This window comes from Triturus cristatus, chromosome 5_1 (genome assembly GCF_964204655.1).
Source record: "Triturus cristatus chromosome 5_1, aTriCri1.1, whole genome shotgun sequence".
Classification (NCBI taxonomy): Eukaryota; Metazoa; Chordata; class Amphibia; order Caudata; family Salamandridae; genus Triturus; species Triturus cristatus.
Genome location: NC_140587.1, coordinates 257448735 through 257461464, shown reverse-complemented (window position 1 = coordinate 257461464; position 12730 = coordinate 257448735). Strand labels below are relative to the sequence as shown.

Genomic DNA, 12730 nt, shown 5'->3' with positions numbered 1-12730 from the left:
AAATAATCGTTTGTTTCCACTGTTGTTATCCAGTTGGCTATTCCTTTTGCTAATGCGGAAGTAACTTAAAAGAATGTTTTGAAAATCCTTTTTTTGTTTCACCTAAAATAGTTTGTGCGAGTTTATTAGCATTCGGTAGCGCCTATACCAGTGCTGCAAACTTTTTTTAAGGCTGATCCAAGTGTTTGTAGGCAACGTTCAGACATTTAAGTGGCTGAAAGCACCTGCAAGGAAACGATCGGTAGAGTGGGATCTTTAAAGATCTATAAAGAAAGAAAAAGGGAAATAAAACAAGTAAGTAGATAATGTAGGTTCATACGGTGAAAAAGAAGAACATCTTCTTCATATCTTTATTATGAAGTGAATTGGCCAATCATCACGCAGAGATCCCACAGTCTCCTTCTGACACCAGGTTGTTCTCCTGGACACACTTCCCTAGACTTCTCCCTGCCACCTTAGCTTATGCCACTTTTCTCAAGAACCCACGGCTGTGTGCCGGAAGGTACTTTTGGCTCTAAACGTACCTAGGGTGCCTGGTAGGCATACATTTGTTTAAAACTGCCAGAATTGGTGAGAAATTCACAGTTCTAAACCCTACTTAAAGGATGGTATAGTTGTGTTCCAAGTCATGGTTTACCTCGTATGTGTGGGAACGTTCACATTCATGTATGTTTGTGGGTATTCCCAAAACCACCTTTACCACCTTGGAACTTGCCGTAAAGTTATTCCAGTCAGGGGATGGGCTGAATCCACTTCCAGGATGGGATCCTAATTACCTAGAAAACAAGGTATGGAGTATCTCTGTAATGGAGTGATAGCGAGAACATCACTCAAGCTCTTCACTCTGCAGTAGCGTGTTGAGGAACATCCCTCCCTGCCACTGAGGGAAGCATTCCGAGAGACCGCGATGCACAATATGTTCTAGAACTTTCCCTCTGGTGGCGAGCAAAGGCGTCCTGTAATTCAGACGTTCATTTGAAAAAACACGGTGCCCTAAATAAATAGGTGTGAAAAGTATCTATGTGGGCACCTGTTTCCACGCTCAACCGCAGTTCAATAAACAAAAAATGGAAGAGCTCTCTTAATTAATCCTCAGAGGGAGAGCTCTAACATAAAACCTTGGTGGCTGTAAAGATTGACCATGAGTTCTCATTTATTAAGTATTTTTAGGATGTGACTAGTTTCTGTCTTGTTTTTAAGACAGATCATATTGCAATCTCCTTATGTGAACACAAAAGATTTCATATTAACAACGTACACTACATTTGTTTCAGCCTTTATGGGAGAGGTGTGATGCAGTGGCCAGAGCGGCTGTCTCGGGAGCGCGGGGCTCGCGGTTCGATCGCAAGTGGCAGCTCAGCTCAGCATTATGTGACTTTGGGCAATATATCACTGTTAGACCTGGCATTTCTTACTCCTGACTTTTTGCCTCTACCTCCTCTATTTTTGGTGCTGTGATAGATTTTGTTTTGCCAACTTAGATGCTTTGGACACTTTGCCACTGCTAAACAGTCTCAAAGTGCAAGTGCTCCCTGTATGAAGTGTAATGGTTATTGGTTGTCCCTGATTGGTATGTTTGCCTTACTACTAAAGTCCCTAGTAAAGTGCACTATGTGTGCCAGGGCTGGTAATACAAATGCTACTAGTGGGCCTGCTACACTAATTGTGCCACCCACACAAGTAGCCTTAAAAAGGGAACTCAGGCCTGCCATTGCAGTGCCTGCGTGCAGTTTGTTAAACTGCCATGTTGTTCTGACAAGTGCACTCACTTGCCAGACCTTATCCTTCCTTTATATGCACATCAGACAACCCTATGGTAGGTCCAGGGTATCCCCTGGGCAGGGTGCACTACGTGTGAAAGGTAGGAAATGTTCTAAGGTGTGTACCGTGTCCTGACAGTTTTTCACTGTTGAAAGGCCATCTTGCCCATAGGATAGAATGGGAAGGCTGTGTAATGTGTTTTCCAGCCTATCTTCCCAAAGGCTTAAGATGGAAAGGTGAAATTTAGTATGCCTGAATTCACAATGTAATAACACATCTTTTTATGAAGGTGGTTTTTGCATTGTGTGTTTAGAAGCCACTCTTTTAGAAGTGGCTGGGTTTTTGTGCTTTAACATTTCTGTGTGTCTCTGCCTGGTTGTGGATTGACTGTCTGGATTTGAAAGCGATAGGATCTGGGGAATGTCTTGACCCAGGGGAGGAGGTGAGACAGCAACAGGCTGACCTGCATCTGGAGTATAGGGGGAGGAGTAGCCCCTAGAGGTGAAGAGGCCTGGGTTGCTGCTATAAAACAATTGTCCCATCTCCTGCTGAGTGATTGAGAATCCAGACCCCCACTAATCAAAGGAAGAAGGTGTCACTGGCAGGGAGGCAGCCAGAACTGGTTTGAACAGGGGTCAGTGTCCCCTGAACACAAAGACTTCAAAGCCATTGAGGGTATAGCTATGAGAGCTGAAGCCCCTGAACTTTGGAGAATGGTTTGATCAAGATTGAACAAGACTGGAGCTACTTTGTGGTCAAGAGGAACCTTTGCCAAGGAAGAAACAACTGAATAGACTGAAGGAAAGGACTGACCCTTGCTGTGTGTTCTGGGTCTGGCCTGCAGTTTGCTGTTTTAACCAAGGAAAGGCTGAAGGGACTTTGCTGTGTGCTGTGTCCCCCTGCTTGAAAGGACTTTGCTGTGCTGTGTTCTGAAGTAACTTATCCCCAAGGGCCCGAGGTGAGCTGGCTCCCTGTTGCAGAAACTCAGGAACACAAAAGTTTCCAGGAGAGTCTCAGCGGCACTGTGTGCGCATGCTTGTTGCAGCCTGAGACCCTCGTAAGATGTGCCCTGTGATCGTGGGCACCTGGAGTCCAAGCGAGGATCAGCGATGCTGTGTGTGTGTGCTTTTTGCAGCCAGAACCTTTTGTGAGGATTGTCCAGTTATTGTATGCACCGGAATCCAAGTGAGTCTCCCGACACTGTGTGCGTGTGCTGTGTGCAATGTGAAACCTTCGTGAGGATTGCCTTGTTATCGTGCACCCGGAATCGAAGTGAGTCTCATCGACGCGGTGTGTGTGTGCTTTGTGCAGCGTGAGACCTTCATGAGGATTGCCTTGTAGCGTGCACCCGGAATCCAAGTGAGTTTCCACGACGCTGTGTGCTTTGTGCAGCGTGAGACCGTCGTGAGGATTGCCTTGTTAACGTGCACCCGGAGTTAAAGTGAGTCTCAGTGACGCTGCGTGCATGTTCATCGTGCAGCCTGAGACCTTCATGTGGAGTGCCCGGTGATCATGCACCCGAAGCTCAAGGGAGTCTCAGTGACGCTGTGTGCGTGTGCCCTGTGGCAGCCGGAAATCTTCGTACCTGAGCCGCCGGCCCGAGTCCACCGTTACCAAGTCCCCAAAGATTGCATCGGAGGCCCAAGTCGCTGGACGAGGAGAGGAGAGTGAGTTTGCGCCCTCCAGGTAACGTGTGTTGACTCCTAGGGCTGGGTGCGGGCTCGGAGGGAGACGCTCTTGGCCTCTCTCTCTTTCAGCAGCGCAAGCCTCTGCTTCGGCTCCTATCGTGACCCGTATTGCCAAGGGAGTGGCAGTACCGGGGCCAGAGTGCGAAGCTGCACTTTTTATGTTATACCATACCCGTGTGGGGGGCAACTGTTGTCAGAGGCTACCTGTGAGTCAGCACGAGTGGAGGAGAGACCGCCGAAGGCACGGTCATCGGTGCCGGAGTGTATTACGGATTACTCTATTTCTGCATAACGGAGTACCTGATTGTCATATTACACATTGCATCATTTCTGGCTAACGAACTACCTGATTAGTGTATGACGCATGGTATTATTTCTGCATAACGAACTACCTGATTGTCGTATGACGCATTGCATTGTTTCTGCATAACGAACTATCTGATTAGCGTATTACGTATTGCATTATTCCTGCATAACGAACTACCTGATTAGTGTATTACGCATTGCCTTATTTCTGCATAACGACGTACCTGGTGGTTGTATTACGCATTGCATTATTTTTACATTCCAAAGTACCTGATTGCTGCGTTACGCATTGCATTATTTTTACATTGCAAAGTGCCTGATTGTCGGGTTACGCATTGCATTGTATTTACCTTGCAAAGTGCTGGATTCTAGCATTACGAACTGCATAATATAGTATTAGGATTACAGTGGAATGTTTAGAAGCACTCATTAATATCGCCAGAACTTACAAGGGCTGGCTGGCCTAACAACCGGCCTGTAGGAACAGTACAAATACGCATATGTTGGATTTATATTGTGTGCTCTTATCGTATATCTTTTTATATAAAGTTTAGACTTGTTTTTACAAAACTCGTGTGGAGTCTATTTGTAGTGTCATCATTGGGTTGCTGTAAGCGTGGTTGCAAATACTTTACACATTTGCCTTGAAGATAAGCCTGGCTGCTCGTGCCAAGCTACTAAGGGGGTGAGCGGGGGCTATCTCAGAAGGTGTCCTTGCTTTCCCTGATGTGGAAACGCAGTCCCTATTAGGCCTAAGGTACCTACCTCAGCCAACCAGGGATCCCGGGTCTAACAATCACTTAATCTCCGCGACGGCCCCCAGCAGCTGGGTACCCTTAGGGGTGATAAATTGCGCTGTACAAATATGGGATTTAGATTTTAGGTTTATGGCAAGATGGCCAGCTGTATGAATTAGCAGCCATATAATAATGATGTCTTGAGTTTCCAGATAGAACGCGATAGAAAAAGAGACATCCAACATATGTCTCTTCGATCAGACTTTTTCAAGTCAATACAGGTTGATAAAAATGCAAGATGGATGATGGTCCACAGAATTGGTAAAAACAACAAACAGTACTGGTTCTTCATTCATTCCCTTAACTACGGGTGACAAATACAACCTTTCACCAACAATACTGGACCAAACTACGTCCGCTGTCCACTGTCACTTTACTCTAGCAGGACCACAGCCCCTTCCTTCACTTTGAAAAAATATTTCGCCTACAAATTCCTTGGACCTTCTATCACTCTCAATCACCAGGAGTCCATTTTATTAACGCACCCAGAACTAGCTATCTCATTAGTATGGTGCTTTAGGAGAGCTCTTAAGTTTCCCGCTTAAACAGTGTGGGTATTCTATTAGCTCATTGGTACCTATATAAATCAAATGCCTAGATTTACTAAGCACTTGCGGTGTCCTTGCATCACACACACAATTTGACGGGAGGCAATGCAAGTGCTTAAGTGACATTTAAAAAGCCACGCAAATCCATATTTATGTGGCTTGACATCACCTGCAAATTAATGCAACACAGCGCCTTGTGCTAGGAAGGCGTTACAAGTGTGAAGCATGGGCGATCCTGCACATCCACCCATGTATTTTGGCACAAACCCAGATCTGTTAGAGTCAGTAAACCGGGGTTTGCACCAAATGGTGCACCTATCAGACTTTGGCATAACGCGGAGAAAATATCTTTATTTCTCCTTGTTAACACCTTGTTGTATGTGTGCAACATTCTGCAGCACACATATCAAGAGGATTACGCTTCTAAGGATTGTATTTGTGCAGGAAGGTATGTCTTCTTGCACAAAAACAATCTCACCCATAACACAAGCACCCTTGCACCGGGGCGCAAGGGGCTCTGCATTGGCGCTAGACAGCCACAAGTGCACCAGCACGGGGAGAGAGCTGCCCAGCGCCTTGTATTTGCGAATATGGCGCAGCTCACTCCACTTCACACTACGCAATGCAGAAACTTGCCTCGCTGCATCCCGTTGCGTGAAAGATTGCGCCTTGAGTGTTCTCGGCTCGAGCTCACTCACGTAGTGCTGCACACTGTGAAAATGAGCTGTGAATAAGTGCGTGCAAGCAGGCAGTGTATACTTACATGGTACCTTGGGTGAAAATTCTGCAAAACGGACAGTGTCTTGAACAATACAGCGTTAGAAACCTTACACCTGTAGTCAAATGACCCAAAGACAGCAAAGGGATCAGCCCTTGAACCTTTAATGCAGCCTGCCTTAGGTCAAAGGTCATCCCTCCCTAATGAGACTTTATTTTACAGAAGAATGCAGCAGTTTATAAATTGTTCACCACTCCACGCTCCAGCGACTTTTGTAGCAGCACTGTGCATGTGCTTTGCCTCTAGCGTGGGAACATGTTTGGTGCAGTGTGAGTGGCGGCTGAGAACTAACATATCACGCCGTGGGCGGCTTCCTCACTGTACACACTCACGTGACGCAGTGTGTGGGCATTGCACAATGTACTGCTGGCCGCTCGTGCGTGTCATGAACTCTAGAAAGTTGCTGTTGTTCCTTCACGCTTGAGTGACAATCACTTTCCATTGCCGTCTGCGTGATGGAAAACAAAGTTTGCTTGAGAGTACAACAGAACGAGACACCTGTGATGCATTCTTGCCCGAGGCAATACTTAAAGCAAAGTTGATCTGGTCTCGAATTTAAAGCATGTCTGGTAAGTGGCAAAGTGCATTAAAAACAGAAAATCAATCAATGCATCATTGGCAGAATTGATGGGTTCATTAGGCCATGCATATGCTTTTCATAGAACGTTTTTCTGAAGAGTTTGCCTTCTCATCAGCAAAAAGAAAATTATATGCAGGTGTTTTGCCTCATAATTTTTTCGTTTTTATTTTTAAAACTCTCCTTTTATGTCATTGGCATATTACTTCATAAGAGGCAATGGGGTACCCTTTCGTTTTTATTGTATAAAATGTATACAGCACTTTCGCTGGACTAAACTCATGCAAACACGCACTTATGGCATTTGTATCTCCTCGAAAAGCTCTAAAAGGAAAGTCACAATGCATCATCTTAGTGGTTAAGAGCAGGAAACAGAGAAAAGCCGTTATTCACAGAGGATATGAGAGAAAGTTTAAGTGGGAGGTGCAGCGAACACAGGGGAAATGGACTCCAGTGTGTGGGAGCAAGAAGTGAGAAAGTGAATGAAAGATTGTGGAGTAGAGGGTCGGGGGCAATTAGGAACAAGACGAAACTAGGACTAGGAAGCAGAGTAGAAGTACTTGGTTGATATGCAGACAAAGACAAGAGAAGAAACACCAGGTGGTGGGGCAAGATATTGGGCACATTTAAAGACAAAACACAGGAAAAGAAACAGGAGAGGAGAATGAAAAGGGAGCTGTTGAGAAGAGGGTTGACATGATATGGACAATAGGCATCAAAGAGCAGAACACACGAATACAGGAGCCGAAGTTTGGTCAAAATAGGACAAGAACATGGGCAGAGAAACCAAAGAGGAGACAGGATCAAGAGTCTAGATAAGAGAACTACAGAGAACGTGAGAAATTGGAATATTTTTAGGACGGAACCGGCAGATTTTTCTGTGTTGCTAACACCTGCAGTTCCTTGCAGTGGTGAAGAAGGGTGTAGAGCTTAGAAATGGAGAGAGGCGGGACAAAAGAAATGCGTACGTAAGTTGTGGGTAGCAGATTTTGCTCTCTGTAGGTGAAAACTCGTGTGTACCATACCAAAAACAGTCTTCTTAAAGCCCGCCCTTTGCTTACCATTTAATGGCTTTATTGTTACTCTAATTTCCTTCCTTCTTATTCAATAGCTTGCCTTCTGCTTCTTGTGTTTGTCCCTCCCCGAAAGTACACCCCTCCCCTCATTTTGGTTGATGGACTTGTATCCTTCCACTGCTCGCATTTCAGGAACTACTTTTTTCTTTTGCATTAAGCTCCTCAGTGTGCATGTTTTCCTACACTATCTTGCTTCCCCTTCCTCTGTCTGCACTTGCCCCTCCATTGCTCCTCATTCATTAACACTCACTTGATTATTATTCTTTTATTTCAATTTTTTCAAGGGTCTGGTAGCTGCAATTTGCTATCAGTCCACTCCAGATTCAGAAATATGTGTTCACATGCCTTCTCAGCTCCATCACTCTAGAAAGCTCCCCATTGGTTCCCCCACCCACATCTCAGTTACTCCCCCACCCTTTGGTTTCCTAAATACATTTCTTTATTTAATTTTTTTGGCTAGCCCAATCATTGCCATTTGCTGCTGAGCCGCCTTGCACTGCAAAAAGTGGTTTTGGAGAAGTAACCTTTTTATTTTTTATTTTATTTTATTTACCAGTCCAAGTGGTGCCCAGCTCTAGAATTAGTAAATAAAAAAAAATGTTTTGTGTTATTCAATGAGAGCACACGTGTAATAATGCATGTGCGTGCATGCAGATGTTTCGTCCACTAGCAGCAGGTGAGTCATCACACCTTTTGTTTTTGTCACTTTCTTTTTTGCTGATGTGGCACAGCTTGGCCAAAAAACATTGACAAAGCCAATAGGTCAATAAGGCGAAACCTATTGGCTTTGCTATGCACAATATTAAGAAAACTTGCAAAGGTTGATGCTGTTAGTTTCGATGGGTCCAAACATATTTGAAAGTTCCATGTTGGAATATTCAGTCACACAGTTAGAAAAGTTATTTACAGTTTAATATTAATAATTCTAAAAATGTCCATTTTCTTTTGTTGGAGAAATATGACTAAAATTCATGGATTTTAATTTTTGATACGAAATTGTGCACATCAAATTCACAATCACATCTTGCATTTTCCACCTGCATTTCATGAGGATGTGTTCCAAAAATACACTGCCAATATCCATGGATTTTTAGTTCGGGTTCTCCCTAAAACTGTTACTTTTAGCACATTCCACTCAGTGGTTTTATTGAAATAATAAACGTTACCGTAGCACCTTTGCTTAAGCTTGATTCCCCATTTGCATATGGGGGATGCGGATTCGAAGGAGATCATGAAATACCATTAGCCCAGGCATGTCCCCAAAAGCTCCCAGGGTGGCACAGAATTTAGAACATTTGACACGAAAGTACAGAGTTATGTGATTCCAGAGAACACCACACTTGTTCTTAAGAATCTTTCTCTACAAACGTGTTTCTTCAAATTTCGGAAAATGAATGACATTAGCAGAATGTTAAATCCATCAAGGTGAATGCCCTTCATGTCAATACATTCCAGACAGCTCTTCACCTTTTTTTTCCTAAGATCACAGCAGATCCTTTGTTTCATTTTTAAGGGGGAGCCCTGTACATCCCCTTCTCCATCTTCCCTGCCTATGCTATCTGGCTCAATTGTGTGGAAGATCCCCTAAAGCGACCCCCCCCACACACCTTGCTTCTCTTTTTTCGTCATCTCTGTACCTCATTCTTTAACAGGTTTTTTTCTTTACCACTACCCTATACTTCTGCCCATACCTTTCTTCTCTATCACTACCCACCTACAACTTGATATTTGTACATGCTTATTCCCTAGTGTAGTGCCTCTCCCACTAAGTGTACCTTGGTGCCACCGCCTACAGCGTAGTACCTCTTCAATTACCTATTCAACAGTACCTCTGCCCTTTCCTGCCAAACATCATAGTATGTCTGCCCTACCTGTTCCTTACCACTTTTACACCACCTATGCCATGAGACTTCTACCACAACCAATAAGCTTTATACTTACAACCTGTGAATGCACCAGTACCTTTACCCCTAGTTATACAATATACTTTTAAAATGTTTTCCACATTTTGGATTGGGAGATTGCTACTCAATAGGCTGGAGGACTGGGTGATGGAGAACAATGTGCTGGCGGAGGTCCAATATGGTTTTAGGAAGGGAAGGGGGACAGTAGACCAGTGCCTAAATCTAGCCTTAATTGTAGCCAAATATTCCTTTGCAAAAAAGGACAGTGTTTTATAGCCTTTACGGACATGTGTGTCTCACAGTCAATTGTGGGCCATTATTGAATTGATGGGCATGGATAATTCCATAATTCTTTTTATCAGAGAACTTTATAGGGATGCAGGGGCAGTAATTAGATATGGGTGAATGCTCAAAACCTTTCAGGATTGAAAAGGGTGTGAGACAGGGTTGTGTCTTTGCTCCATTCCTTTTCTCATTATATACCAACAAATTAAGTGAGGTCCTTAGCGTTAATTGTAAGGATGTCCCAGCTATTGGTGGTCTACCTCTTCCCATCCTGCTTTATGCGGACGACGCAGTCCTACTGGCTAGGACTCCAATGACCCTACAATGTTCTGTAGGCATATATTCTGCCTCTATGGCAGAAGCAGGTCTTTTTTGTAAACAAATCCAAGACCTTTGTGATGGCTGTGGGCAGCAAAACGAAAAAACTAATGACCCTTCAGATAGATGGTACAATTTGTGAACGAGTGGAGAATTTCATGTATTTGGGGATTTTCTTTGATGCTAAATTAAATTTGTCTGCGATGGTGACCAATAGGGTAATTCTTATGACAGAGAGCGTAGCAGCCCTTTGAAAATTTGCCTAAATTTAGGAAAGAAACCGAATAAGGAAATGGTGGAAATATATTTGGCGAAATCGGTTTCTATTGCTACCTATGGTGCTGCAATCTGGAGTATAGCCCAAGTGGATGCTCTGCAACTCATTGAAGATACATTTATAAAAAGATTATTGTCTCTCCCAAGTTCATGCCCAAACATCATTGCTCATAAAGAATTAGGTCTCCCTTTCATATCTGATTCCATTAAAATGGCTCCGCTAATGTTATGGTTAACATTATGGAAAAGGAATTCTGTCAAACTAAATCAAATGTTGCTCGAGGATATCATATTTCTTGATTGAGCAGCCTATATTCCCTGGTTAGCATATGTGAAACGGTCTTTTAGCGATTTGGGTTTAGCAACTTTGTATGATTTGCCAGCACAGTGTGTGACTTTGCCAAAGACTAAGAGATCTCTTTGTCACCAAGTGCGATCAAGATAGATGGCAGGAAAATTGTTCAAAATCCTCGGTGTTAACCTATCGGGCATTGCCCTCTGTGGCATCTGGCCATTCTTCTTATCTCTACTTTGTTTCTATTAATATGCACTGTCTCTTGTTGACAAGGTTTAGACTGAATGTTTCCCCTCTAATGGTTGGTTACCCGTCACATGCATATTCAGTTAATCAGCTGTCTTTATGTCCTTGTGGCGATCGCTATAGCCAATCTATCGTCCACATCTTATTTTTCTGTTCCTTCTATAACGCAGAGAGGAAAAATGTATCATTCCACGGTTGAGTATATTGAGTTTACGCTCGCATGCACAAGCTCTGAAAGTATTGCAAAAACTGGAAACTCCTTTCACATGCTTTATGATAGCGTGCTTTCTACACTTGGTGATAAAGACTAGAAAGGTGTTCTCCCCTAGAGGAATTATTCTAACTGAATTTTAATTATTTGACGATGGAGCTCTGTGTTAAGCATTTTAAATGATTAGTGCATATGTTATTTCCTTTTATCTGTGTGTTTTGCCTAATATTGATACTGACTAGGCTATGGTAATCATTATTTTAATAGTCAACTTTTTAGTATTTATTTATCGCTGGCCCGGTCTTTGTTCATGATGTATATTAATTATTATTATTATGTACTTTTATGCATTTATCGAATGAGAAATAAATTGGATTGATGATGATGACTGGGGTGTGATAGAAGCAGGTCCAGGCCTTTTTTCCACTATTTGCCATTGCTGTCTTCGTTCCTAGAAAATCTTCACTGTACAACAGCAGTTACAAATGTGTGATTACTCACCCTCCTGGTAAGGTTCACTTGTTTCTGTCGGTGCAGTAGGAGTCTTTGTAACATTTCCCATGTCTGCTTTTTTGCTGAACTTTACTGATCTACGACAGGAAGCAAAACAAGTGGAACTTAGTCAGTTTTTGTGGTAATGTAGGCATGTACTGTTACCTGAGGGGCAATTTTGTTACAAACTGGATACTGTTTTCGTAAGTTTCATAAAAGATGGAAAGTGCATCTGACATTAGTTGCAGAAGCATTGCCTTTTGCATGTAAATATGAGTGCATGTGGTGCAACAAACCGAGGCCATAAGTATTAGTTTCATTTCAAGAAATAATATGACACTATTCAATCTGAAGATGACAATAATTACTATTTTAATTAAAAGTGCATGAAATACATTGTTTGTGAGTCTGTGACATTTCATCCAACGTAGGTTAAATTAAAGGCTGAAATTCAAATTTGGGAGGGCTGACATGGTTTCCATTATTACCAGTTCCACATACACCTTGAGTTATGAATTTCTGGTAGCAATTGTTCAATGTGGCACAGAGCAGAAACCCCATTTTGACAACAGAGGTGATATGGACTCAATGCAGCTCATTGATACTTGATCAAAACAATGCATGTTTTGGCGCTAATTCCTGTATTTCCCTGTGCCTCAAATTTTAAATATGGGCATCAAAACCAAGATGATGGATGGAATTCTTGAATTAATCCCATCCACCGGCAATCGCTTTGGGTCGCATCCCAATGAATCAGTCTTGAGCCTGCTCCAGCGGCAACAGCCCAACCTGACCTGCCAGACAAGATCCTCCTTGAATGAGAATACAAACAACCCATGACCGGTTTCACCCTTATTAGGGCTCATCAGCCAGGTATAGCTTAGTTCCTGGGTCACAGTAAATAGACAGAAGTTGGAATTGGAGACCAATAGAGGAGCAGAAGAAAAAACCCGAAAGAAGGAGTAAGCGGCACAGGAGAATATCAAAGAAGTGCAGTGAACAAAGAGGAGGGGCAAGTAAAAATGGAGACAGAGGAGATATACAGTTTCTCCAATGCTGTAGACAACTTGACTGTTGTGACTCTCACAAAAGTAGAGGAACAAATATGGAATCAAGACCTTTCTTTCTGTCCGGATTGATCTTTAAATTAATCACAGACAAGGGTGGATGTT

At 43.1% G+C, this 12730-nt stretch overlaps 2 protein-coding genes across 4 annotated transcripts in view; one reads left to right on the top strand and one right to left on the bottom strand.

The window, feature by feature from the left end:
• The window catches only part of TG (thyroglobulin), a 660241-nt gene that overhangs the window by 455302 nt on the left and 192209 nt on the right, over positions 1 to 12730 (top strand). The gene's annotated exons all lie outside the window — the stretch shown is intronic.
• Positions 1 to 12730, bottom strand: part of SLA (Src like adaptor) — a 110745-nt gene that overhangs the window by 26980 nt on the left and 71035 nt on the right. For all 3 annotated transcript variants that reach the window (XM_085604896.1, XM_085604897.1, XM_085604893.1), the window contains exon 2: positions 11568 to 11656. In XM_085604896.1, the coding sequence (XP_085461022.1) occupies positions 11568 to 11628 (61 nt within the window). In that variant the 5' untranslated portion in view covers positions 11629 to 11656. The remainder of the gene's footprint in view (positions 1 to 11567; positions 11657 to 12730) is intronic.